The 26267-nt window shown below is 47.6% G+C and overlaps 1 protein-coding gene across 21 annotated transcripts in view; it reads left to right on the forward strand.

The window, feature by feature from the left end:
- Positions 1-20332, forward strand: part of LOC8053613 (ubiquitin-like modifier-activating enzyme 1) — a 37266-nt gene extending 16934 nt beyond the window's left edge. For 5 of the 21 annotated variants that reach the window (XM_042291809.1, XM_042291808.1, XM_042291812.1 and 2 more), the window contains 15 exons: positions 2151-2321; positions 4384-4488; positions 4893-4973; positions 5673-5825; positions 6260-6425; positions 9158-9354; positions 9979-10064; positions 10186-10234; positions 10873-11163; positions 11667-12125; positions 12561-12665; positions 15206-15289; positions 16943-17043; positions 18965-19124; positions 19430-20332. In XM_042291809.1, the coding sequence (XP_042147743.1) occupies positions 2151-2321; positions 4384-4488; positions 4893-4973; positions 5673-5825; positions 6260-6425; positions 9158-9354; positions 9979-10064; positions 10186-10234; positions 10873-11163; positions 11667-12125; positions 12561-12665; positions 15206-15289; positions 16943-17043; positions 18965-19103 (2187 nt within the window). In that variant the 3' untranslated portion in view covers positions 19104-19124; positions 19430-20332. The remainder of the gene's footprint in view (positions 1-2150; positions 2322-4383; positions 4489-4892; positions 4974-5672; positions 5826-6259; positions 6426-9157; positions 9355-9978; positions 10065-10185; positions 10235-10872; positions 11164-11666; positions 12126-12560; positions 12666-15205; positions 15290-16942; positions 17044-18964; positions 19125-19429) is intronic. The other 16 variants (XM_029982353.4, XM_029982352.4, XM_040503366.2 and 13 more) reach the window with 5 other exon arrangements.
- The last annotated feature ends 5935 nt before the right edge of the window (positions 20333-26267 follow it).

Here is a 26267-nt window from a genome sequence, read left to right on the forward strand (position 1 = left end):
TTAGAGTTTCTTTAGAGCAAAAGTTATCGAACTCCTCAATTTCACGTCAAGTTTCTTGCCTCGAATGGCATCCGAGGGACCCTGTTCAGGGTTCCCCGGATGTTATGCATCAATGGGTGGCTCAGGGCTGCTAAAACAGTGATTAAGGGGAGGCACTCCCTTGGAGGGTCTACTTTTTAAGTACTAGTGCTATTTCAATGAAATTGGCAGGGTATACTAGGCATGCAAACTTGGGAGGCTACACCAACTTTCAGCTGAAAACGTCAATTTCGTGCCAAGTTACAGCCTTCTATGTCAAAAATACTATGCAATTAGTGTAGTGCCTAGGGGAAAAAACTATCGTTACAAAACAGTACCAAAATGTCACAATTTGTTTCCTTGGATATAAGGACGATTGACTAGACTAATCGGTAGTGGGTTTCAAATAATTTTAAGCGCCATATTTAGCGTTAAAGTAAACTTCGAAAAAGGGGTTAATTTCATTCATATTTTTACTGTTACAAAAGTTGACATTTTCTCGCTAAAGAAATAGCAATCTTGAAAAAGTAAGCACATAGTCGAGTTCTCCTGTATATTTCACTCCAGAAAAACCGCACAGCAGTTACGAAGGTACTTCAGTCATCGAATGATAGTTTTTGAGCAATGAAAAAATGTTCAAAACATAAAGCTGAGGAAAACGCGTTTTAAAATTTATATTGTGTTCCATTTTCGATGGCACTTTCGACTTGACCTAAAATGCTCCAGGAGCGTACGGCAGTCTCTCCTCTGCATTGTCCTTCTGTGCTTTGGCCAGAGCTTCCATCTTTTGTCTTTTGCGCGATGCCTCGGTGCCTTCACTTGGGCCTTTGCAACCTTCGTCCGAGTGACCTTCACAGCCCGTGATGTCTGGTGGCTCCCTTGCTTAATGCCCATCTCCGAAATAACTTTCTCAAAGCCTAGAGGACCCAGGTCGAAGACTGCAAGAGTCGCAGCACACTCGACAGTACTTAGATGAGCGACCTTTGGGCACCTCTTCCAAAGCAAGGCGTTGAAAAATCATTCCCGTTCTGGGTTTTCATCTGGGAACATCTTTAAAGAAAATCATTCCGTGACAGGCGGTTGTACAAGGGCACTAGCTCCTTCGCTATCTCCTTGGAAAAGCTGGCTTATGTGGCCGAGATGCTGGTGATTCTCTCGCTTCCTTGAGAGCCTTGCTTCGGTTCAAGTGGCACCAGGACTCCATCCCAGTGGAAGAAGCGAAATGAATTGGCTCCTTGTCGGGGGGTGGTATGAATGCAGGCAAGGCGTTGATGCAGGAGACTGGCATATACACTCCACGCTGCATGGAATATTGGGTCACGTGGCAGGTTTAAGCGAATCAGAGTTTATTATTCACCAGTGTGGCCAATAAGAGAGCGTGCGGTGTTGTTTTCTATGCAGTTTCACGTCTGGTGCACACAACGTCTCGCAAGGAGCTCTATACCAAAAGGAGGGCTAAGCACTTTTTCTAATGAGGGGTGCCTGCCTGTGCTAGACCTAATGAACGCGGAGCAAGCGCACTTTGAGAATGGCAAATTGGTGTGACCGCGTGCGTTTTTATGAAGCGCGCTGGCCGCCTGTACATCAGAAATAATTTATTTCGGAGTAAATACTGGATCTACAGGAATAACTTTTTGACATCATTCTTCGGGAGTTATACAAGCTGATAAGACTATTTTTCAACAACGTGACTTTTTCAAAAAATTGTGATTTTAAGGTCGTGCCCCCCCTAAAATGAGAAAAAGCTTTGCTTAGGAATACTTGGCTCCCAAATTTCCTTGACAGCCCCGGCCCCTAAGTAAAGTGTCCTTTCAATTTAAGCACTATTTTAGCAGATCTATGCTACCCGTAGATGCCCACGAGCCAAACACTGCCTAGTATGTTTACTACTGTTTGCGGGCTCCGTAGGCTCCTAAACTACTTTGTTGCACCAGTGTCGAGACCGAGGTGCCATTGGAGGAAGTTGGGTCCTTGAGATCCTTGAAGAACGGAAGGTTTGAGGGTCCCCCGCTCTACGAGGGGGTAGGTCGGGTACATTATCTGGGGCTTTTAAGTTGCACATTAAATTGCATTGCACGAATCTCGTGGAGAGCACTGAGCCGGATGTGTTGGGTGGGTTCGACTCAATCCAGGAGGACGCGGCTGAGGTGGTGGCTCTGGCCAAGGAGAGGAACGCGTCCACGACGGCCAAGGTGGACGAGCTGGACGAGAAGCTCATCTCCCTGCTGGCGCAAGTGTCTGCCGGTTCCCTGTGCCCCATGCAGGCCGTGATCGGAGGCATCGCCGCGCAGGAGCTAATGAAGGTATCGCCTGTTTTGCAGTTTGCCGAAACTGTTTGTTCTGGTGTTCATGTTTTCTACTATTTATTTCTCTACTGCCAGTATTTTTTACGTGGTTTGCACATGACGTCATCCACAGAGCGCTCCGATGGCTACCAGGAAAGAGGGGAAGAAGGAGCTCCTGTCTCACCAGGACCCTCTTTTGTGTCTCCGAGATTTGCCCACATGTCGCTGTTTTCCTCCCAGAAGATTATAGAAAGTTAACCTGTCGCTCAAAATTCTCACAAAAGCAGCTTCCCTTTCTCTTTCATGTTGGTCAAAAGTATGCGCTGCGACGTCAGTACACGCCATGTATATTGTCACGGGTGGTGACCAAAAGAGCACTAAGGAAACTGGAATAAATAAATTTTAAATGGGGCAAACTTGTGCCCAAAACAAAAAAGAGAACAGAACATGACAACAGAGCGTCGCGGGCGTCGAATTCGGCGTAACAGCAGGATCGAACGCTGGGCGAGTGACTGCGGCTCGGCACGCGGAGCCCCTTATGTACACGCGTGGGGTTATGGAACAATCTGTGTAGAAAGTTTGGCTCGTAGAACATTCAGACCTTGAACAAGTAACAGGATTCTCAAATTTACCAGAACACTAAATTGCAAGAAGAAACAAGATTCGTCACTCTCAGGAATCGAACCCTGGCTCTTCGCGTGGGAGGCAACCACGATGGGGGGGGACACATTGTTGGGCCACGGCCGCACTACCTACTTGGCCGGCTGCGCGCGCCGCAATATAAACACCAAGGCTGGAACTACATTCAACAAAAAGACTGATTAAATTGTAGCGATGTGATGTAGGCAACTACTCGTTGCCTACTCAACTGATCAATTCTAAGGAACTTGTGGCATTTGCTTATTTCGGTGGGGAAAATTAATGTGTATAGCAGCGCGAGTCTCCCAAACTTTCTATACTGTTTCACAATAACTTGGCGGGTTGCGGACGCTGAGGTTACCGCATTACAATAAGAGCGCCGGAGCGACAAGCTCAGCTCCATGGTCGAGGCCACGGAGGCCTTGCTACCACCACAGCAACAGCACCGTCCGCGACTCAAAGCGGTCCTAGGCTTCTTTTTCTTTTAAAGGCAATTGAACTCCCGTGATTCCATCTTGATCCGCACTACGCTATACGACGCGGAAGGAGGATGAAGACTCGTTACTTTTCAATGGTGCTTATTTGTATCGACTCTTTTCCGAGAGCAACGTGGCTTTTAAGCAATGTTTGAATGATTGCAGCTCCATAATCGACCGCTTTAGCTGTGGCATTAGCACCTGCCACAGATTTGGGGGTAAATTGAGCGTATGGTCGTCTCATGAAATGTTCCCGAAAAGCTCGCTACTCTAGTGGACGGCAATGTTGCGACAGGGGACATTCATCCGAAGTCGGTTGGTTTTGCAGCAGACTACTCTTGGCCAGCAGACGACAACCGGTTCTTCCGGGCCTCGCATTTGGCGCAGTGACACAAACGAGGCGAGAGCGCCGGCGTACGGATCCCCATGTGGCGGGTTCGAATCCCGGCCGAGGTGCCCGCAGTCTGACGGAGGCTTATTGCAGAGAAGGCGCCGTGAGGGGGTAACTGATATTTGAGTGGCACCTCAAAAGATCCCCAGGTGGTCGAAATTAATCCTCAGTCCTCCGCTCGGTCGTGCCAGATGTCAGTCGTTGATTTGGCATGTAAAACTCCCAAATTTGACTTTGACTTTGGCTCCCGTGATGGGTACCTCTTGCCTCGCTTTGACGCGCTCATTGGGTCGCAGAGGCTGTAGCCTCCACAGTTCGCCATGTTGTTGTGAAAAGAAGTATAGACCCTGTGCACGTGGTTTTCTATTAGATCGCTTGCCACCGAGAGATTGCCATAATTATGAAGACTGGAGACCGATACCAGTGCGATCACATAATGGAGCAGCTTTTGTGATGCGTTCCCGAAAGAATTTGTGGCTGGCCAGAATGATGTGTGTTAACTGTATATTAATTTTTGGTTGTTTGCTCTTTTGCCTTTGCCGGGACCTAATGCATTGTACATCTTTATTTCCAGGCTTGCAGTGGCAAGTTCAGCCCAATCCAGCAGTGGTTCTACTTCGATGCCCTCGAGTGTCTCCCAACGTCCGGCGAGGTCTCGGAGGAGCACGCCACCGCTCTGGTCAGTTTTGTCTCTTCATGTCGGTTGGTAGAGAAAATGTGCTAGATGATCCTGCCTACTGTAGTGGTAGTGGTTTGATAGACTGTTTTAAGTTCCTTACTCGAACACGGACTTTGTTTAAAAATTGTATACGACACGCTGGTGGTTGGCGGCACAAGTTGCAGATGGGGGGAACAATGCGGTAAAGTTGCGCCGTTGTCGGTCTCTGCAGAGGCTGAGTCTCGTGCCTGATCAGTCGATGTGCGCACTGCAGAAAGCACAGTTGGGTACCAGCGTGCAAAAAAATGTTTGGTTCTTTGTCTCATCTCGTAGATCGCCTCTGGGTTTACTTTTATCTTTTTTTTATAGGATGACAAAACTAGATAGGGTAGAATATCTAATAATTGATGTTTTCTGTTGCGCAGCTGGACACTCGGTACGGCGCTCAAGCTTGTGTGCTGGGTGCCGAAGTGCAAAAGAAACTGGGTCTCCAGAAGTACTTCCTGGTGAGTATTTTACAGCGAAGCTGTTTATGGCTAAGGTTCCGTGGATTTTTTTGTGTGCAGAGACTAAAAACTCTACGCTCGCACCGCCGCACGCACGCCTTCCCCAGATAAAATATTCAAAGTAAATAACCAAAATAAAGCGTTGACGACCGCGCGTGCAAGATGCCATTTGTTTTAGGCTTTTGCTTTAGAACAGTTACTGTTGCTGGCACGTGGAGCACCATTCACTGCATTCTCCTTGACATTTGGGTAATTTAGCAATGGGTCTTTTCAGTAGATTAGTTATCAATAGGCACCATTTTCAAGATCAGTAGACTCGAATAGACCAAGGTTTCTCGAAGACTTGCTGCTCTGCAACCCGCGTCAGCCGTGTCTGCGCTCGCACCGCTTTCTTTGTCATCAATTCAAGCACTTGCATGCGTAGTTTCCTTTCCTTCCGCTCTCCTGGGGTGGTGGTCCCATTGTGCATTTCTAGTTTCCTCTGCCTCTTCGTGGCGGGCCTGTGTCATGTGCTAAGCAGCTTCGCTGGTCATCCACCTTGACAGAGTGGAGTGGCTTATTGTTTTTTCTCCAAAATGATAAGAGTGCAGGCAAGTGCTTTGCTGGTACGTCTTGCATCTGGAAAGGCTGCAGCGATGCTCCTAGGGACTTTACCAGTGCCTTTTAGCACGTCGACATGGCCCAAATCCGCATTCTCAGGTGGGTGCCGGGGCCATTGGATGCGAGTTGCTCAAGAACTTCGCCATGATGGGCCTGGGTGCGGAGGAAGGCCAGATCTACATCACGGACATGGACGTCATCGAGAGGTCCAACCTCAACCGACAGTTCCTGTTCCGCCCATGGGATGTCGGCGTGAGTGGTCTTTCCTCACAGTCTTTTGCCTAGTGATGTACTCCGGTGCCTCGATTGTGAAAGTGAAGTACTCCTTGTAGTCTTGCAAACTTTGGATCGGGCACATCTGTGCACATCTGTGCACACTGCACGTGGGAGTGTTTTAGAGTGAGGCAGGTTTTACAACCCACTTGTAGAGGTGCTATCCCTTGAACCTTGTGGGGCTTGCACTGCGGACTCTGTGGGAACACAAAGACTTTCAGGGTGTTTTCGGGTGGACTTTGCCCTGTTCACTGGCAGTCTGACCCAGCCTGTGCCTTGGAACATGCACCAGAAACTATTTTGTCTCTAAAGTGCCAAATCTGGAATGCCAAGCGGCCGTGCGCGGGGCAGCTCTCGTTCAGTTTGATTTACCTTCGTGGAGGTGTGAGGTGTGCCCGGTTCAATCCCTGCAGAAGCTGAAGGCAAGCACTGCCGCAGCTGCAGTGAAGAAGATGAACCCCAAGGTGAAGATCACTGCCCACGAGAACCGGGTAGGGCCAGACACGGAGCATGTCTACAACGACGACTTCTTTGAGGAGCTGGACGGCGTGGCCAACGCCCTCGACAATGTGGACACGCGTGAGTGCTCCCTCGTGCGATCCACGGTACCTGTGGCGTTTGTGTTTACCCCGGGTGTTTTCTAACGTACCAGGACAAATGTTGCTGACCTTCGTGCTAGAAGCGCCAGAAATCTTTCTTGTCCCCTTTGCTAATGGGCGGGAGTGTGGGATATTGCTCGAGTTGCCAGAAAGTTGCTTTTGTTTCGGCGAAAAAGGTTGTTTGTTTGCCTAGTGTAACTATACACTCCGTGCGACGCGACTGGCGCGCCGCCGCGCGGCCGGTACCGAAGGTAGGCAGTGAGAACCCCAGAGAAAATGAAACCGAAACCACGCCGCGTACGTTGGTACGCGTTGAAGTCTGGTCGGTGCGGTTGCGCTGGGTTCACAGCATGAAGTGCTGCCTGTGCTGCTTCATTAAGTGCTTCAATAGTTATGCATCGTATCTCGTGGGGACTAAGTTTCACAGTTTTTCAGCTTGCCGATCTTTTGTGGGACAGCGACAACGATGGAGCCGTGCCGTACGACGCGAGAAATTTGGTCTCTCGATCATGTCTGCCACTGTGTCGGGACGGCTGACATATTCTACACTGCCGCTTGGCGCTCTGCGTTTGTTTTCGTACCAGTAACGCCTACATGTGTCAGCGCCGATGGGACGAACTGAAATGCCATCCCACCCTCGCGGGTATGCAGTGCCAATTTTGTTGGAGGAATGCCCTCCAAAGAAGTTTCGTCCCCATCGTACGTGTCGATGATATTTCCGGACAAGTATGGCACGCAATCTGTACTTCATGAAGAAAGATTCGAACGGTAAAAAAGTGAAAAATATAAGTCTAAAGAAAACAACAATGAAACTCGAAATCACTGGAGAATCGACGTTTGAGTATGGAAGTTTATGTGGTGTGCTTTCTTTCTTGATCAGCCTCCTTTTGGATGATGAAACGCTGACATCCCAAGTTCTGTAGACAACAATTTTTTTTTTCTCGGCTTTAGAGCCAACTATTGCAAAGTGGTTCGAACTGGGAGTACCGTCCACTGGTCCCTTCCTACCTGTAAAGTGTGCACCTCCCACGATGAGTGATATTATCAGACAGCCTTTGACGGTCAAAGCCAGTTCCCATTTAGTTACGCCGCCACAGGTTTTGCTATGCCAACTCTTTTTGTTATAATAAGTGTTGTGCCAAGTTACGGTCATGTCAAAGTACCTGTGCGCCAAAAATCAGCACCTCGTACAACAGGTTATTTATTACACAACAGCTGACCGCAAAAGCAGTTGGCGGCCAAACCGTCTGTTGGCCGACAACTTTGTTTTCTCGGCTTTGGAACCACCTTTCGTAAAGTTGCTTCAATTGGGAGTACAGTCCACTAGTCCCTACCGGTAAAGTCTCCACCTCCCACGACGAGTGGTATTCTCTTGACAGCCCTTTCATGGTCAAAACCGGTTACCATTGAGTTACGCCGCCCAAACCAAATTTCCTCCTGGGTTCCCTCTGCCACCTCTTTTTGATATAATAAGTGCTGTATCATGTTACTGTCAAGTCCAAGCACCTGTGTGCCCAAATCTGCACTTCGCAGAGCCCGGTTATAACACAACATTTTGGGTCCAATATTGGATATCCCGTACAGCTTTATTTCTTCATTCGTTAGAAACACAACTTTCACACCTGCTGTCTTAATGAAACTTGGCACACTTCGTGCACAAACTTGGTGAACATCTCACTCGCCTCCAATATTATCGTTCCAACAGTCCTACGTTTACAGCGACGAGCGAAATAAATTTCCCACTCAGAGCAATTATGGTGGCGGCCGTCTTGCTTTTCGGAAAATTGCTCCAACTCCTTTTCGGCCGCAACTAGAGAAATTACCCTTAATAACGACTCAAACTCAATATATAAGATGTAGAGAACAGCTAAATGCCCTTCTGCCCCAGCACTCATGCAACGTCAGCTTCAATGTATCGGCTCAAAAAGCAAAAGTTTCGTCCGTGCGCGCTTCCGCCGCCACAGCTTGGCATGCGAAAAGGCGCCGCAGGCTGCTGAACGCGCCTCACTGTCGAACGCCAGCTCCTCCGCTAGCGGCACTGCGCGCGTTTTTCAATGCGCCCCCTATAGTTCCCGCACGGAGTGTATACTCGTTTTCATTTCAAGGAAGAAAGGTTTGCGCACTGTTCATATGCCGCGCGAAGTAGTTCTTAAAAAAAATATGGTCGTCTCGGACAAAGAAGCAATGCTTTTGGTGTTTGAAACCTGCACCTCTTCATAAGATAACATATATCTAACCTAACGTGCACCTACCTATATCTTTACTCTCTACATAAAGTGGGAAATTAGTAATGCTGCGTGACGAGCCAAACTCTTTTTTACTACTGTGGTTGAGGTAAAGACTAGTATAATATACACATTTATTTTTTGAAATTAAGATTAAGATTTTTTGATATAAAAAAGGCCAAAGGCTGTTCTGGATAAAAGGGTTGTCCGCTTGGCTCTTACTGGATAAAAAAAGGTTAGATCAGAGTGGCGTCCCCTTTCAATACAATCTGCAAGATGAGCACCAGATTTTGCCCCACCCTTGTGCTAAATTTAACAGGGAATGTCAAGCAAGCATTAAAAAAAAAAAGGTATAGGAAAACTAATTTTTCTGTACTTCAAAAATGAAGCAATCCTGTCTATGGTATTCAACGATTAGGTTCTCGTTGGATGTGTTGCCAAAAGCCGTCGTTTGTGCACGTCTGATGAGGGCCGTGGCCATGTGCAGGTATTTACATGGACCGTCGGTGCGTGTACTACCGCAAGCCCCTGCTGGAGTCCGGCACCCTGGGCACCAAGGGGAATGTGCAGGTGGTGATCCCCCACCTGACGGAGTCCTATTCCTCGTCCCAGGACCCCCCTGAGAAGTCCATTCCTATCTGCACCCTCAAGAACTTCCCCAATGCCATTGAGCACACGCTCCAAGTGAGTGCCATTTCTGCTGCTCCGCTATGTGCTAGCTTATAGCCCTTTTCTTCCTGTTGATGAAAACATTGTTTAAAGACAAATTGGCATTTACCTTGCCTAGAGCAGTGTCCCCATAGCAGCGAGAGCTGCGTTTTAGTGTGTAGGATATGAGCCATGGTATTTGGGGCGGCAGTTTCGTGGTGCATCGTTGGGGATGCAAGCTGTAGTCGGTGATTCATAGTCTTATGCTCATTTCTTGATCTGGTAGTTGCCGCCAGTTTTGTTGGTTCTTTGAAAGCTGGCTATTGAACTCTGCTCCTTGCTGAAGGCAACTTTTTGGTTGTGCTCTGAAACCACCTAGTGTGCCAGTATTGCTGAAAACATTTGGTCTCCAGAGTATTGTAGCCTATGTTGTACAGTATCCGTAAAAAAATTGTTTAAAACAATCAAATGTCTCATAACTGGCAGCAGTGCTAAGCCCACATATGCTTGCTTGTTTGACTGCTCTAGCCTAAGGTAAACAGAAAGTACAGATACAGCTACTAAAGTATAGGTTTGTCAATGAAGTGGTTTGCAGTGCCATTGTAGTAATACTCTGCTTGAGGGTCACGGTGTGACGTGGGTACTGGTTTCTGTTTTCAGTGGGCTCGTGATGAGTTTGAGGGCCTCTTCAAGCAGAGTGCGGAGAATGCTGTGCACTATCTCAAGTATGTGCAGCTTTTCCAAAAGTGTGTGCTACCCCTTTTCCTTCCTCTGGGACCGCCTTCCCTCCTCCTGTGTTGTGACTGCCTGTGTATGTCTGGGTGGTGATTTATGCGGAGCTCGTGCCTCCCCTTTTTTTGCTTCCAGGGACCCAAGGTTCATGGAAAAGACTTTGAAGCTCCCCGGGAATCAGCCGGTGAGCTCCGTTGTTTGCCACTGGGTGCTGGATAGCAAAAGTTTCACGTTCGCAAGAATTGGAGTGTGGATCTATGAGCCACAGATCAGATAGATGTGCAATTCGGTTAGGAACAAAGCCTTGTGGTTTTGGCACCATTTTCTTGGGCTGGTACAGTGTGTGTCTGACCCTTTGGTCCACACCTTTGATTTGTCAGAACCTTACAACATGTTAAGAGAAAGTTTCTCAAGATGTACAGCAGTTGTTCTCAACGACTCATGTTTCAGGGTATAAGATCCGCGGACCCCCATTTGAAAATTGTTAGCCCGCTCAAGCGATCATTGCTTTTGCTTGGATCCGAAAGGTCGTCTGTGTGGTGGAAGGTGCTTATTCGGGGCACTTGCTTAAGCGATAAAAGGTTTTGCTGAGTGTAAAAAAGTACCAGTGCCATAGTTGCGCTACCGTCGTCGCGCAGTGTATGTGGTCCCCGTGCTTGGCTTTGTGCTGTGAGGTATTTCGTTAGTACAAGAACTCTGGCAGCGCATCTTGAAACGCTTTCTCAAGCCTGCAGTGTGCTGCAATGCCCCGTTAGCAAGATAACACGTTCAAAAAAAAGGATCAGTCTGTGGCGCCAATTTTAAGTGTATCTCGTCCCATAGCTGGAGGTTCTGGAAGGAGTGAAGCAGGTGTTGGTGGACGAGCGTCCGCACTCGTTTGCCGACTGCGTGGCCTGGGCGCGGCTGCGCTTCCAAGACCAGTACAACAACCAGATCAGGCAGCTGCTCTTCAACTTCCCCAAAGACCAGGTATGGGTTTCCCTTTCTCCCGCTCTCTCTCTGTACTTGCCCTTCACCCATTCGTTGCTTGGCTCGCAGACTACGAGCTCCGGGGCTCCCTTCTGGTCGGGACCCAAGCGCTGTCCTCACCACATCGAGTTTGATCCCAACGAGGTAAGTGCTGTCTTTCGAAGGACACGGGGCGTTGAGCCGAAGCGCTCTGCTGAGTTTCTGCTGCTTTACCTCGTTTTAGTTCATTCGGAAACCAGCAACTCGGGGTTTGGGAGGCTTTTGCAGTCGGTTTTCGCAATGGAAGTGTTATCAAAGGCAGAGGGTACCATTTTGACATGATTGTAAATTGAACCCCCTCCCCACATTGCACATCAGCCAAAAAAAAACTTTAGATGTGCATTTTACTGCAAACACGTGAGCGGCAAAGTATCTGTTTCGAAAGCCCAGCCTCCGGCACGTGATCAATGCCTTTTCTTAGGATATCGTGGTAGGTCGGTGCTGTTCCTTCGTTGTTTTTGGGGACAGTATTAGGTTATTCTTTTCTAACTATGCTGGCTCGCGGTGCTCGTGACGTGAGTTGCCAGGAGCTTCTACAACTTGTGCAAGAGTGACTAAGCTTGATCCCACACGCCCTTGCGTTCTAACTGGCGGTTGCCCGTACATAGCCCCTGCACATGGACTACGTGGTGGCTGCAGCCAACCTGCGGGCGGCCATGTTCGGCCTGCCGGGCTCGCGGGACCGGGACGAGGTGGCCAAGCTGCTGTCCAGGGTCCACGTGCCGGAGTTCGTGCCCCGATCCGGCGTACGCATTGCCGTCACGGATGCGGAGGCCCAGGCAGACACGGGCTCGACGGACGTGGACCGGCTGAGCGTCCTGCAGCAGGAGCTACCCAGCGCAGCCTCCCTGGCCTCCCTGCCCCTGACCCCGTTGGAATTTGAGAAGGACGACGACTCTAACTTTCACATGGACTTCATCGTGGCGGCCTCCAACCTGCGGGCGGCCAACTACGACATCGCCCCGGCCGACCGGCACCGCAGCAAGCTCATCGCGGGAAAGATCATCCCGGCCATCGCCACGACCACCTCGCTTGTGGCAGGGTTGGTCTGCCTCGAGATGTACAAGGTGGGTTAGGCTCCAGAAAGAGTCCCGTGCGAGTAAAAAAAAGTATGGTCGAACCTCCATCGCCTCCTTAAGCTTGGGCCATCAAACTTGACAGACCAACTCCAGGCATCGTGGTGAGCGTTTGGCCACACGTGGAGGGTAACTTGAAGCGATGCTTTCGTTTGCGCACGTTTTCAATTGTTGCCGTTGGAAAGAGGTTGGCAGGGCACGTCTTTCGAATGCTTGGCTTCTCCAGCGTGGGCTCCGTGCCTTCCGCCGTGCTTTGACTGTGCCCACGCACGCTAGAGGTGCGCGAGACGTTGAAGCGCCGTTGAGGGTGGGATGCTGGCGCTGGAGGCGGGCAACTGATGCTCCTCCCTGCCCTTGACACCTTGTCAGCGACTATAGTTTTCTGCACTGAGGGATTAGTTCAACGATTCTCCCGTTTGCCTGCAGCTGGTTCAAGGCCACGACAAGCTGGAACTCTTCAAGAACGGCTTTGTCAACCTGGCCCTACCTTTCTTCGGTTTCTCGGAGCCCATCTCGGCACCCAAGCAGAAGGTGGGTCAGATTTTCAAAAGGAATGCCTTCTGTTGCGATTTGCCGCGACATGATGGACTCCCTTCCAAGCATGCATGCCGTCTAGTGCCTGCCATGTCGATTATCCCTGTCTTTGCTCTGATCCGATTGCGAGGGCCAGATTAGCTTAATTGGGTTTTGAAAAGGTTATTTTTCATGATTGTGCCAAGCTTGTGCAGCAACTTAGTACCATTGGCATTATATTTGCAAAACGTTTCAATGCAGAATGTGTTTCATGGGTTGTTTTCTACAAAAAAAGTGTCCTGAACAGTTGTTGTATAAGAGAGACATGCCGTGTGCGTTACACACGCAAACAAATAATATTACAAAAATTGTGTGTGGTTGGTTTGTACACGACACATTTTGTGATCCCTCGTCTTCGGCCCTATATGACTTGTTTAATTTTGTTTAGTTTGTGAAATATTTTTGCCAAAAGAGTCGTTTCATTACGAATATTTTACTGTTTACGGTCAAACGCCTTTATAAAAACATCCGTGGGATCGGTAAAATATTTTCATAGTACTGGGACTTGCTTAGATTTTGGCGTCGCAGGTAGAAGGGAGCTTCTTCGACCTCTTGTTATCACTCTGAGGCCAAACAATTTAGGGACTCCAATCAAGCAAGGTTGGGGATCTTAGAATCTGACGGAGATTGGCGTTTCGGTCGAACAAATTTAAGCAAGTTCCGACTGCGTGGATAAAAGAAAGCGTGTATTCCACCAGCATAGTGGGAGAGTGCACACCTTATGCTTAGGCAGTTTTTAGGTTAAAGCCTGCAAATTTTTGGGGGCTTGTGTTTATAACCTGTTGGGCTTGAGCTCAGGCTCATATTTAAAACAATTTTGTCAGATTTGGGCCGGGCTTGGGCTTGTGTGTAAGCATTCGGGCCAAACCCAGAGGTTAAATATCCTGTCAGGCCGGGCCTAAAAAATTTGGCTCTTGCAGTGCCCTAACATGTACTCAGTGGCGTGAGCAAAACAAAGGTGTGTGTGCTACTGCATACGGTGGGGGCGCTGCACCGCCTCCGTAGTCTTGCTTCCGCCGCCACTTCCGTACCGTGCATTCTTCGATTTGGGTCCAAATACAACCTTGTGTCTAGATTGCACTACGCTGCTGCGTACACGCTTTCTGCGCAGTAACAGTCGCGTAGCACCGTCTAGACACAGGGCCTCACACTAATGAATTACAGTAGAACCTCGTTAATGTTTTTTAGGGGACCGCAGAAAAAAAAAATGTATCGTCCAGGAAACTTAATAACGGATAACAGACTTAGGAGAACTGCACATGAAATAGAAAGCAGCTCTTATACAATGGTTTATTTTATGTGTACTTGCAGAACTGTTGGGGACCCGCACATGTTAACAAAAGCGCGTAATATCCGCCTGCCGCTTCAATTGCCCTTTCGTTTGGCGACGATGCTGTTCGAAGTGGAAGGCGCGGGTCCGAGGTCTCTTGCGATGTCAGATCTCTTCCGGCTGAGATTGTGATGGCTCTCGTTTAGAGCTGGCAGACCGCCGAGCCAGGATAGGCGCACGGGAATATGCAGCAAAAAAAAAAAATTGTAAAAATGAAGAAAAAAAATTTGTGAAGAATTGCAAGGGGGAGGGCGCACACGGCGCTGTAGAGGGGGTTGTGAGTGCTCGCTGTTGGAATGGTGGCGTGCGCTGGTAGCGTCCGCTCTTTCCCTGAACACCGCTGTATGCGCGAGCTCCTTAGCCCCAAAATAAAATAAACAAAAAAGTCTTAGTCGAGTCGAGCGCGTCAACAAGAGTGATTGAGCAATCAGACTTTGAATGCCTTATCTTTGTTTACCTTTTTCTTTGGCGGTTGTTGCTTTGCCCAGTTTTTTATTTTCTTGCTGCCTAAATTTAGTGAGGTCTTTTTTTGTGTGTGTTTTTTTTCTGGCTTAGTTGTTGGACGTAACTACCGGGAAAGCAAACTTAACAGAGAGGAAGCTAATACATGTATCTCTATGGAAGTAGAACGGGACCAGCGTAAAAACGTATCAACTGAGAGAACATATTGTGGTTCTACTATATTTAGGCCCAAAACCAAGAACTTCCGGGGCAGTGGACGTTCTTGGTTTTGTCACCGCTGCCAAAGTATTTCTCTTCTCTGCACACGTCGATTGAGTGTAACAATTTACACGGAATCAATTTCTTTTCACCCAGAAACTTGGTAACACCGGTCTTCTTTGCTTGGTGGGGCCATGAAATAGCTTCGTTATACAGAAATATTTGTTAAGCAGGAATTCGTTGGAGTAGTCAGGAACACACTGAACACATGGAAGTTAGGCCGGAATTTTATTTTACTTTGTTAAACGGACTTTTTCGTGATAGAGGCGTTCGTTATACAGGTATAAAGGACTGTACGATGTCTGCTTGGATGCATTGTGGAAGCCAGTACTTGTGCAGACTTTTTACCTGACCTTAGCTGTTTTTGTTGCGAGCGTTCGAGAAATATTCAGCCAGGTATTTGTGCCCGAAAGCGCACAATAACAACATGGCTGTCATTTTGTCGCAGTACTATGACCACGAGTTCACCCTGTGGGACCGCTTCGAGGTGACCGGAGAGCTGACCCTCAAGGAATTCATCAGCTACTTCAAGGTGGGCTTCGGTTTTTAATGCGAAAGCATCAGCTGGGGTCCCATGGAGCGAGCAGACGTAGTCAGCTTTGAAGTTATGCGAAACGGCACCTAAACTCCTTTCTCCAAGTGAAGCCGCGATCTGACGGCTCCCAGCTTTGAAGCCGTGCGGAAAGCCTAGCCAACGGTAACTAGTTATCCCGCTCCCAAGGAGCACAGTGAAGCCGAAAGCTGATGGATTTCGGCTTCAGTCCCATTCGCTGGCGCGCGTCAGTTTCAAGGAACGAGGCTCCCATTGGCTGCTGCACGTCAGTTTCCAGGTGGGCCACCCCGTGGCATTGCGTGCCCGCGCCGCCAGTGCGCGGCGCGGGCACAATAAATCTGCTGGCGCACTCTGGCAGACTGCCAGCGTGCAGGATAAGAAATGGCCGTGCCACTGCTCTGGAGAGCGGCGCCACGGTCAATGCCAGCACACCGCAAGCACATCATGAGGAGGCGTGCAAGAACGGCATTCGTGCTTTCGCATTTATAACTCAAGTGCTTAGGTGTACCTCAAGCCTTTTTGTTATTGAAGATAGAACACAAACAATTCACTGTCATTTGTGCTCAAATCAGGCTCTTGCTGCAGTTCAAAACATTCAACTCAAGTGTTGCTTTTTAATTAGTTGTTCTTCTTTTTGTGCACCAGCGTTCACTGGCTGGTTTTTGACAATGAAATGAAAACTGCGAAAATGAACACAAGGAGAAGGGAAGACCCAGAAAAACTCAGCACTACCTAACTATTCTAGCTTTCTTTCAGAACAAGCTATAATGACACTCCTCAAGAAGAAAAAAACTACATAGGATTTTTCTTTCCATCGCAGTCGATCAGCACAGATTTACACAAAAGAGGAAACTATACAGGGCATGTTTCCATCACAGTCAGTTAGTCATGGTCACAAAAATGTTAGATTAAAGCTGAGAATTCAGTCAAAAAGGTAGTTGTTTCTATACTGACACAAACATAGGTTCCCAAATGTCTAATAAAAAAAGCCTCGTGAATTTTTCTAACGGTCTTAGTGTGATGTTTGGCCAGTACTTTAATATTACTTAACCGCAAAGTACCGCCGCATCTGTTACAATGTACAGCGAGATGTCCCAATGCAGTGCTTCGTAAAGAGTGCTCACAATTTCGGGCATTTACACATCTGCTTGTTTGTCCTATGTAAATCTTTCCGCATAACTGGGATTTTGTAAACTATGCCGATAGCACATGCAACATATTTACAACAGTGTTTTACCTTGCGTAATGGGTTATTGTCCTGCTTTTTTTTAATTGCTGAGCTTAGAGCATAGGCAATGCAATTTTGGCGGTGGGGAGAGGACTACAGGCATATCAAACTTCTTTACAGCCTGTGAGCATTAGCATGTATACATGGAACCGTAACTGGTCGAGAAGTAGGCTCATGTCATGGGTTTACTTCTTTTCTTTATATCGCAAGTTTCTGATATGTCACTCTAATTTGTTCCAAAAGAAATTGCCATTTAAGTCAGTGCTATGTTTGTGTGCATCTTCTACTTGTCCTTGTGTTCATATTTTGCACCTTTGTTTATTTCTCTGATTGTGCCCCAACTCGCCAGTGTTCACACCTTACTACTGTCCTTGACGGTGCTGTGTCGTCCTGTTTCTTTCTAGGATAAGCATGAGCTGGAGATCACGATGCTCTCTCAAGGCGTCTGCATGCTCTATTCATTCTTCATGCCCAACTCCAAGAAAAAGGAACGTCTGGAGCAGACGTGAGTTTTGCAGATCCTCGCGCGCTTGCTCGATTTGAAGGGTGCCTCAATGACTCGGAGGCAAGCGCCAGCCGAGGTGCCCACAATCCCCCAAGAAAAAACGAGTGGAAAGGAGGAGATTGCCAACACAATCGCGTCTCGCGCCAACATAAGTGCCCAAAATTTTTTTATTATTATTTTTTTTTTTTTGCAAAAAAAAGTAAAAAAGTTTTAGAGCAATATTGTTGGCACGAGACGCAATTTAGTCGGCAGTCACCTTCTTTCCACTTGTTTTCTCTCGGAATTTCGGGCGCGTGAAAGAGAGGTCAAGCAGCTTTGCCTTCACGACCGAGATGGTCATTCCGGAATGACCAGTGACGTCATGGTCTTCCCGCGCTGAATTTCAATTAAATCTTGCCGTCAAAATTGCTCCAAATTTTTTTTTTTTTTTTGCCTAAAATTTGTTTTTGTCTGGAAGAAACAGTCTGGTAAGGACTGTTTCTTAAACAGTCCTTACCAGACTGTTTAAGAAACTCTCGATTAAGTCATTTAAATCCCAAATGTAACTTTTTTTAAAAATATTTTGAAGGTGTTTATAGTTTAAAGGGGGCGGTGCAATGATTTTCGGACTTTGGCCAATTAACTGCGGAAATTAATCTGTGTCTCCCATAAAACGAAGAACAGATAACTATCTTTTGCGAGCGCTAGTTTTTATGTAGCAAAATGAAACAAATCAAAGGTCAAAGTGCCTCTCAACTCATCATCGCCTTTCGAGTGACATACTCTGGGGGATCACATAATTCCCCCTCGGGTTCTCTCTTCCGAGACCCCATCCGTTCGACACAGAAGACTGTTCGCCACGGGGCTGACGGCGAATGTAGCAGCAGAGGGGGACAGGTTTTTGTTGACTTCCACGTATCCCCCAGTGACACTGTCACCGTAGTTCCTAACAGCCACACGCGGCTCCAAATGTGCAAATAATTACTTGTTTACTTAGCAATTACGCAACAAAATAGCAGTGTATCAGGGCAGGGTGATGTGTTTCGGTAGGGATGGGCGAATATTCGGTTATTACGAATAGGTCACCAAATTCTGTTCTATTCGGCATTCGCTTGAATTGAATTTAAGTATTCAACAATATTCAATTATTTTACTTTTCCAAATACTCTGGCTTGGATTTCCGGCCAGGTTGCGCAAGCTCCCGACCATTTCAATCATTTCGTGTTCCCGAACTCGGTACACTTAAAATTAACAATTACAGTACTTCTAGTACCAAATAAGGGCAAATATAAACCTATAGTTTAAACTTATCTTGTGGTATTTGTTGCTTGTACTATTCGACTTGAAATTTTTCAGCCAAAATCACTATTCGCTTTGAATTCGATTTGGACCTAAAATCCTCTATTCGCCCATCCCTAGTTTTTGGCCTCTTGTGCTTGGATAAACAATATAAAAAATACACACTGCCAATTTTTTAAACATGAAAATCGTTGCTCTAGTCTTTTAAGTTCCTAATTTGTTTTAGGTTGCATCTTGTTTATCGTTTAGAGGCTTCATACCACCTCTTGTTTGTCGGTCTGGCATATGCTGTAATGGGAGCTGCGGCTCTGCATCAGTTTTTTGTGTGTGTGTGTGTGGATATGTTGAGGCTACCATAGTTTCTGCAGCACCATTGCGGGGGCAAGACGAAAGTTATTCACAAGTGTGCGCCGCAGCACAAAGCTGCGGCGCTGAAACTAAGTGACCCTCGGCAATGTAGCTAAAATTCGTACATGCCGAGTGTAAGGTGGAAACCAGATGCCACCCCCAGCAGAGGCGAAAGCCCAGTGCCCGTTTGGAGAGATACTTTCGTACGCTTCCAAAGAAGTGCAGTGATGCACGTCGAGGCCCCCTCCCCCCCTCCCAATCGTTAAGACGATGCCACCCCCTCCCGTGCACGCAGGATGACGGAAGTGGTGAAAAATGTGTCCCAGAAGAAGCTGGAGCCCCACGTGAAGGCACTGGTGTTTGAGCTGTGCTGCAATGACCGTGACGGAGAGGACGTGGAAGTGCCCTACGTGCGTTACACCCTACCCAAGTGACGGCCCCCATCCCTTAGGGCGGTGAGTACGCACAGCCGTTCAAGTCTCCTCCGAGAGCACGTGCACAAGCTCCCCGCACTTAGAGCTGGTAACTTAAACTCGATAAGATTCGACAGTGGTGGACTACGTTCGAAGCACAAATAAATCTAACTAGGCCGATGTTTTAGGAAGTTTTTGCCTCTAAAGGCCCATGTCTCCCCTTAACTGCATTTCACTAGAGCGAAGCTTTTGCAGTATTTGCAAGATTGAGCCTTTTTGCATAAAATTATTTTTTTGACACGTGTGTCCCAACCAGACTGTTAAAAAGAACATTTTTTTCTTTTCAGTGGGGCCCCTTTAACAGTCCACGATAAACATTTTGGAGAGATGAATAAACTTGTCATACACTTCACAAATTTTTGTGTGGCATACCTGCTTATGATCAGTATGCTTATGTACAAGAAATCATCAAATCTCTGCTTTGTATGTGTAGCCATTCATATGGAAAGTAATAATTTGGTCTTGCATCATATTTAGATGAATTTCTGATAATCCAGACTTGTGATAATTCAAACAAAATTGTTGGCTTCCTGGTGTTTGAATTAATAGTCTACCATACTGATTCTTTTCCAGTGCCTGGAAACGAAGAACCACAGCTGAATTTTTGCTTGACTTTGTTTTTCTTTTTTTTTTCTTTTTTACTTTCACATTGTTGGTGCTGCTTAGTTGAACCTTGCACTTTTTTTTCTTCTGTAACTGGACTTATTGTATTTATTTCAATACAGAAATCGCAATGACAATATATGATTGAAAGTAGCAAGTTTCAGACATGAAGTATCTTTTTTTTCTGACGAATGTTAGTAATGAAAACTTTTTCGGGAAAAGTGAGGGTGACATGAAAGTTTCGTTTTTTTACATCAAGTCACGCGTGGTCAAGCTTGAAGATGTTTTTGCAGAAGTTGTGGTTGAATGTTAGGTGTGTGTTCTTGGTGTCTGAAACAATAAATTTTCCTTAAGCAGTCGGATGTTTACTTGTTTGGGAACGCCTTCCAGTTTCTGTAGTTTATTTCAGACTATCAGCCCTTGAAAGTGTGAAGTTGTCAAAGGACATAAGGAATAATGAACTAAGCAGAGATGACTCAACTTCAGCTTTGTACTATTATAAATCCAAAAATCAAGGGATAGTCTATGTGCTTTGCAACTTTGCGAGTGTTGCCGTGGCTCTAATAAAGCAGTTCCTGCCTTCTGAAGTCGTCTGTGTGGTACCAGGCATTTGTAGGGACCCTTGAGATGTGTGCCTAAATTTTTGCAACAGATGCTGACGAATAACACAACCATCCTGCAGAATAAGTCGTGGAAGAGCTGCACTATGAACGAGTCTTCCACATCTCTTGCCAAAAGGCTCTAAGATGTGCCATATCTGCACCAAAATAAGCATAAATAATGTATGTGTATGTAGCCGGAATGATGGGGGGGGGGGGCAAAAAGCTCCTTTCCCGTGATCATGCAGTTTTTTGGGCCAGGGGAGGGGAAACGTGCGACAGTCTTGCCATATGTGAGGAACGATGGGAAGGGGGAGAGGCAGTGTTTCTGCTGTATAATGGGTTGAAAAAGTCCAACCCTACTTCTATCACTGATAACGCTTCACTAGGTTGGCATTCATACATACTCAATATTTTATAGGGGCAGTGCAACGATTTTATGATTAAAAGAATTTGCATCTCGTCATTTTTACGTTCTTTAACGTGTCCCGGAGGATAAAGAAAACGCCTCCTTCATTTCGCGATTCCGCTGCACAATCGCAAAGCAAAAGTCGAGCTTTTTCCCCCGCCTGCAGCCCCAAGTGGCAGCCGAAGGAACCACGGCGAAAAGATTACGTGACCTCGCTCGGCTCTAAGCTGCAGCATAACGCCCACTGATGTCAGCAGAGAGAGGGAGAGGAAGCGTCCTCAGAGATGCACACTGGAACCTACACGGCACTCCGAATGACGTCACTGGGAGGGGGACCAGGTGTGACCCTGAAGGCTGGGAGTGAGTTGAGGGGTGCCAGAAATGCCAATGTTTATCTTTTACGCAACAACTAGGACACGCAGGCGAAATCGGTTTTCTGTTCTTTACTTCAGAAGTGTGAGGGCAACTTCCAGAAATCTTTGACCAAAGTCCGGAAATCGTTGCACCCCCCCCTTTAAAGGGCAACTCCGCTTCTTTTCCAGTAGTGCAAAACTATACAGTTCTCTTTGTTATCATCTACAAAACCCCCATGGCAAATATTACGACGGAATTCCGCCTAGAAGTTCATTAAAATCGCTGTCAAAGTTTGACAAGCACGAATCCGCTGGTTTTGGATGAGACGTGCGGGCCAGACAACACTGCCCGGCTGCATTTCCGCTTCCTCCAAATTCCTTCTCCCGGCACGTCCGCGACGTCATCAAACATGTACAGCTTCTTTTTTTTTTTTTTTTTTCAATTTTGTTTCCTTTCTTGAAGAGAGCACGGGTGGGGCCAGCGCCGTGAAAGACGTGAGTGACGCGCTCGGCCGGCCCGGCGCTCGACTATTGATACTACTGATAAGCCGATCGCCTCGTTGAGCGCGGCTTGTGTTACATCGCATACTTTTGAACACCAAGTAAAAGGAGGAGAGGGAAGCTGCTTTTGTAAGAATTTTGAGTGACAGGTTAATCTTCTATAATCTTCTGGGAGGAGAATAGCGACGCCTGTGCTAATCCAGGAGGCACAAAGGAGGACCCTGATAAGAGGGGAGCTCCTAACACCTTTTCCGCGTAGTCGTCGCCATCTTGCGTGTTGCAGCGACAGCCGCGCCGTCTGGCGTCTGGCGTACGGTTGTTGTGCGCCCATTTTGGTATGCGGAGAGCAGCGTTGTTCCTAGCTCCCGCGTTGTCCCCATTGACCCCGTGCATCGTATCTTCATTGTTTTCCTTTTAGTGAGTTCTTAATTTGTTTGTTATTGAAAGTGTGAATTACTCTTGTGTTCTGGCGTGTTTATTCGCCCTCATGGCGCCCGTTGTTGCGCCAACAGCACCGAGAGGTTCGTCGCCAGCGTCGCCGGTAATCGAAATCGGAGGCATGTTCACTTTTCCTGAGGACGTTTACCAGTGTTTACTCTTCGCGTGTTGTTGTTTGTGAAGAATGACTGCCTTCTGCGAATGACTAACGGAGGGTTTCTATGCGCGAGCGAGGGCGACCCTGGGCATAGAAGTATCATCGTTTAATCTTAGAAATACTCACAATGGGAGTTGGCGACGCGGGCCGAACGGTTTATTGTTATGGACGGTGCCCCGTCGAGGTACGATCGCTAGTACCGGGACATCTCTACTTCGTATGACGCCCAGATGCTTCGGAACTATTCAGGAGATGGGGGTGAAAGAAAAGGGGGGGGGGGGGGGGGGGGGGGGGGGGGGGGGGGGGGGGACGACGGGACGACGACGATTTTGCGCTCTCTTTTTGTATTGTTTCCATTAACGTACTTTAACGGGCGTCGCTACCGAGCAACACACAAAATTATAGTGCACATCCTGGTAGGAATGAACGGAATGAAAAGCAAAACATGAGTAGACAATAACAATCATTACACCCAGGGTCTTACATTTGCACCACAAGCTGCAAAATTCGTTCTGCATTTGTCTTATCGAGGCCTGTTACTGCACTTGTAGATGTCCGTTTCTATACTGCCTATTTGCTTTTTTTTTTTTTATGTGCTGATGTTGCATAGCTTTCCCGCTGATATCAGCGGGGAAGCGATGCAAAATGTATACGTTACAGCCGCATTCGCTTTGCGGCTTCTTGTGTTCGGTGCACAATTTGTCGCGCGCTATCTTCCTTTTTCGGAAATTGCTGCTGCAGCCAACGACTGCGCAGTGGCAGCCCGATGACCAAATATGCGCGGACATGATACATCGACGTATAACCCACGTTATTACTACTCACTTTGCTGTCAAGGGCTTCAAAACCCATTTAACGCGCACCACTTCAGCATCTTGCCAGCCGGCTAGGCCTGCTCCCGCATACCGGAAGTGTTAGAACCGGAAGAACTATTTCCGCTGTGCGCCGAGTCGCCGAGTCGAGGCTACGCACGTTACGCGCTGGGTCGAGGTTAGACGGAAAAGGTGTATATCACGTGGGTGTACATGCTTAGTGATGCCGAATATAGGCTCCTTGCACATGACGTCATTTCCGATACCCTCCAAAAAAGAGCGGGAGAAGGAGCTCCCCTCTTATCAGGACCCTCCTTTGTGCCTTCCGGATTTGCACAGGCGTCGCTATTCTCCTCCCAGAAGATTATAGAAGATTAACCCGTCACTCAAAATTCTTACAAAAGCAGCTTCCCTCTCCTCCTTTTACTTGGTGTGCAAATGTGTGCGACGTGACGTCAATGCAAGGAGCCTATACAATGTTGTCCGGCTTTGCCACCGTTTCGGTTTCGGTTTGTGATCATGGCTAAAGTAAAATTACACGAAAAATATTTTATTTTTCGCGAAACAAAGGATCGGGGATTGTTTGTGAGTGCTTCAAAAAGCAAAATCGGCCACTATCTCAAAATTTTTGAAATTAAGCGGAGTTGCCCTTTAAGTCTTGAGCATCTGAAAAGGCTTGACAGAAAACCACACTGACAACCCTTGCATTTTCGCCAAACTTGTGCCAAACTTGTGTTAAAGTTCAGCGAAAATTCTGCTTTGCTGAACCCCGAGATTCTGCAATAGTTGGGCCCATGTGTTTGAAACAAAGCACGAAACTGCATCTGCGTTGTGAGAAACTGAACTTAAAATGTGCTGCAAAAGTGGTTCAAACCGCTCCTCAAACAAATTGGGAGCTATTCCTTTTTGTGTGAAGGGTGCTTACTAGCGGAGTGGCAAAATGTGGTGCAAAAAAAAGAGGACGACTGAGACTGGAAGGGTGCTATTCCTTATTTTGTGCTATATATACACACGATGGATAACAAACTAGTCTACCATATTATCATAAAGCTGTGTAGCTCGCGACACAGACGTAACACGGAATTTTGAACAAAGGTACGAACACATTTATTATCTTGATCCGTACGCGCACACACGTTCAGCCCGTTGCCGCCACTGACATTCTCGCCGTTCCCACAGTTGCTCCTCGTAGGTGCGTTACTCTTCGGGATTCCGGTCTATCGTGGCCTCCCCATTACGACGAGAGAAGTAAAATTTAACAGGGTGGACGGCAACTTGTCTTTCTGATTTTTTAATACATACGCGACGACTATCGTCGCCCCAAGGAGCCAGAGGAAACTAGACTTGGTGACGGGACCGCTACCCCAGAGAGCGGAAGGAAAGGAAACTAGGCACACAAGCGGCTTGGAACGATGACAAAGAGAGTGCGGTGCGAGTGTAGAGTTTTTGGTCACACACACGATAATTGATCAGTTACCCAAACTTCAAGAAGAATGCGGGAATGGTGTTTATGTGCCACATATTGTCCCATATAAAAGATCCGAAGTAAATAACCAAAAAAAAATCGTGAGCCATTCCACTCTGAAGATGGATGACCAGCGAAGCTGTTTTGCACACGACCAAGACTTGCCCAGAATTTTGGACAAAGGTAGGAACACCTTTATTGTCCCAATCGGTGGTCATCGATCAAGTGCAAGTGGTCACAGACAGCACTTGCAGCGCAAGATCCCGCGCATTGTCGATGTTGGACCTCGAATTACTAATGCAGTCAGAGTAAAGTAAAACGCTGCTCCAGAGGCTTGTACGGCTTCAGGCACATTGTATCGGTATCCAAGCGTGCACAGGCACAGAGAGAGCACTTCGGCTTGCCAAGGAAGCTTAGATCCCACCGCGAGACTCGGTGAAACTTGCTTTCGACGAGTTGCGCGTTTTTTCTGCGGCACTGCGCTTTTGTAAAATTTTTCACGTGTTCACAACGGCAAGTCTAAACCCTTACACAGGGTCTTAAAAATCTTTGACGAATGACAACGAACAAGTAGAAAATGTGCCTACAGCACGCTGCCGCCAGCCTCTGCAACGCTAGCAGAACCGCAAATCGTCTACGAGCAAGGTGGCGTCCAGTGGCTTCACTTGCGCTGCAGCGAACAAGTGGAGAAGCACGATCCGGCAATTGTTGTAGATAGGGGTGTCGAGAACTTTTGTCGAACTGGATTTTTAGGTCGCACTTTCAGGGTTCGACCTGTTTGAACCGTTTTGACGAACCTTTGTCAAACTTTTCACAGGAAGTTTGAAGACGTTGAACCTGGTCGAACTGGAACTTCGACCGGTTCGCTACATCCCTAGCCAGGAGTGAGATAGAAACTGCGTTTGATTTACTTGCACCTCCTGCACCTGTGCAGAAAAGTGTAGGACTGTGTACTTCTGGTCGTATCTCTATACACATACCGGAAGTAGACCATCCTACACTTTTCTGCTCCGGTGCAGGTGGTGCAAGTAAATCGAACACAGCTTCTATCTCACTATGGGGTGAAGGTCTCGTACCCGTTACATTCTAAAACCCACCCGCGACCAGCATTGCTGCATCTGCCTTGTCACGTGACTTGATCACCCGGAATAACTCTGATCCGTTCGAGTAATTGGAACACAGCTCCAGAGTGCCCATCTGGTGACCGTGATCTGGCCCACCTCTGGGCGCAGCCATCTTATTGTCCCGTGATCACTAATGTGGCAAACGGGCAAGATGGCGTTAACCGGGGGGGGGGGGGGGGGGGGGGGGGTGCCATTTCTGCTGCAGGCAGTGGGTTCCGGTTTACCGCTCAAGCTCGTTGGGTCGGCCATTTCAAAGATGCGACGAGTCACTTGCTGTAGATGAGAAGTTTAGCCAGTGCAGTACAACCGCTAGCCTAAAGTCTTTAATGTACACCACTCGGTAGTGGTGCACACTGCACGCCGGTGCAATGCTCATCCAGATCGAAACTGGCACAGGTGAGTGTGCTAGCCTACTCGGCCATCGATCCCCCCAAGATGATGGCAACCAGGTTGCCACCGCCGCTCATAAATGGCGGTAGCTGTCCAGAGTTCTGTCATTTGTTCACCGATGAACCCTAGCCATAAACAGTTTCGCTGTAATAAAGCGTTGACGAACGCGCATGCAAGATGCCATTTGTTTTAGGGCTTTGCTTTAGAACAGTTACTGCTGCAAACCCCGGCGCGTGGGTGAGGTGCGAGAGTAGAGTTTTTGTGGAACCATATA

Source organism: Ixodes scapularis, unplaced genomic scaffold (genome assembly GCF_016920785.2).
Source record: "Ixodes scapularis isolate PalLabHiFi unplaced genomic scaffold, ASM1692078v2 PGA_scaffold2__306_contigs__length_199485367, whole genome shotgun sequence".
Classification (NCBI taxonomy): domain Eukaryota; kingdom Metazoa; phylum Arthropoda; class Arachnida; order Ixodida; family Ixodidae; genus Ixodes; species Ixodes scapularis.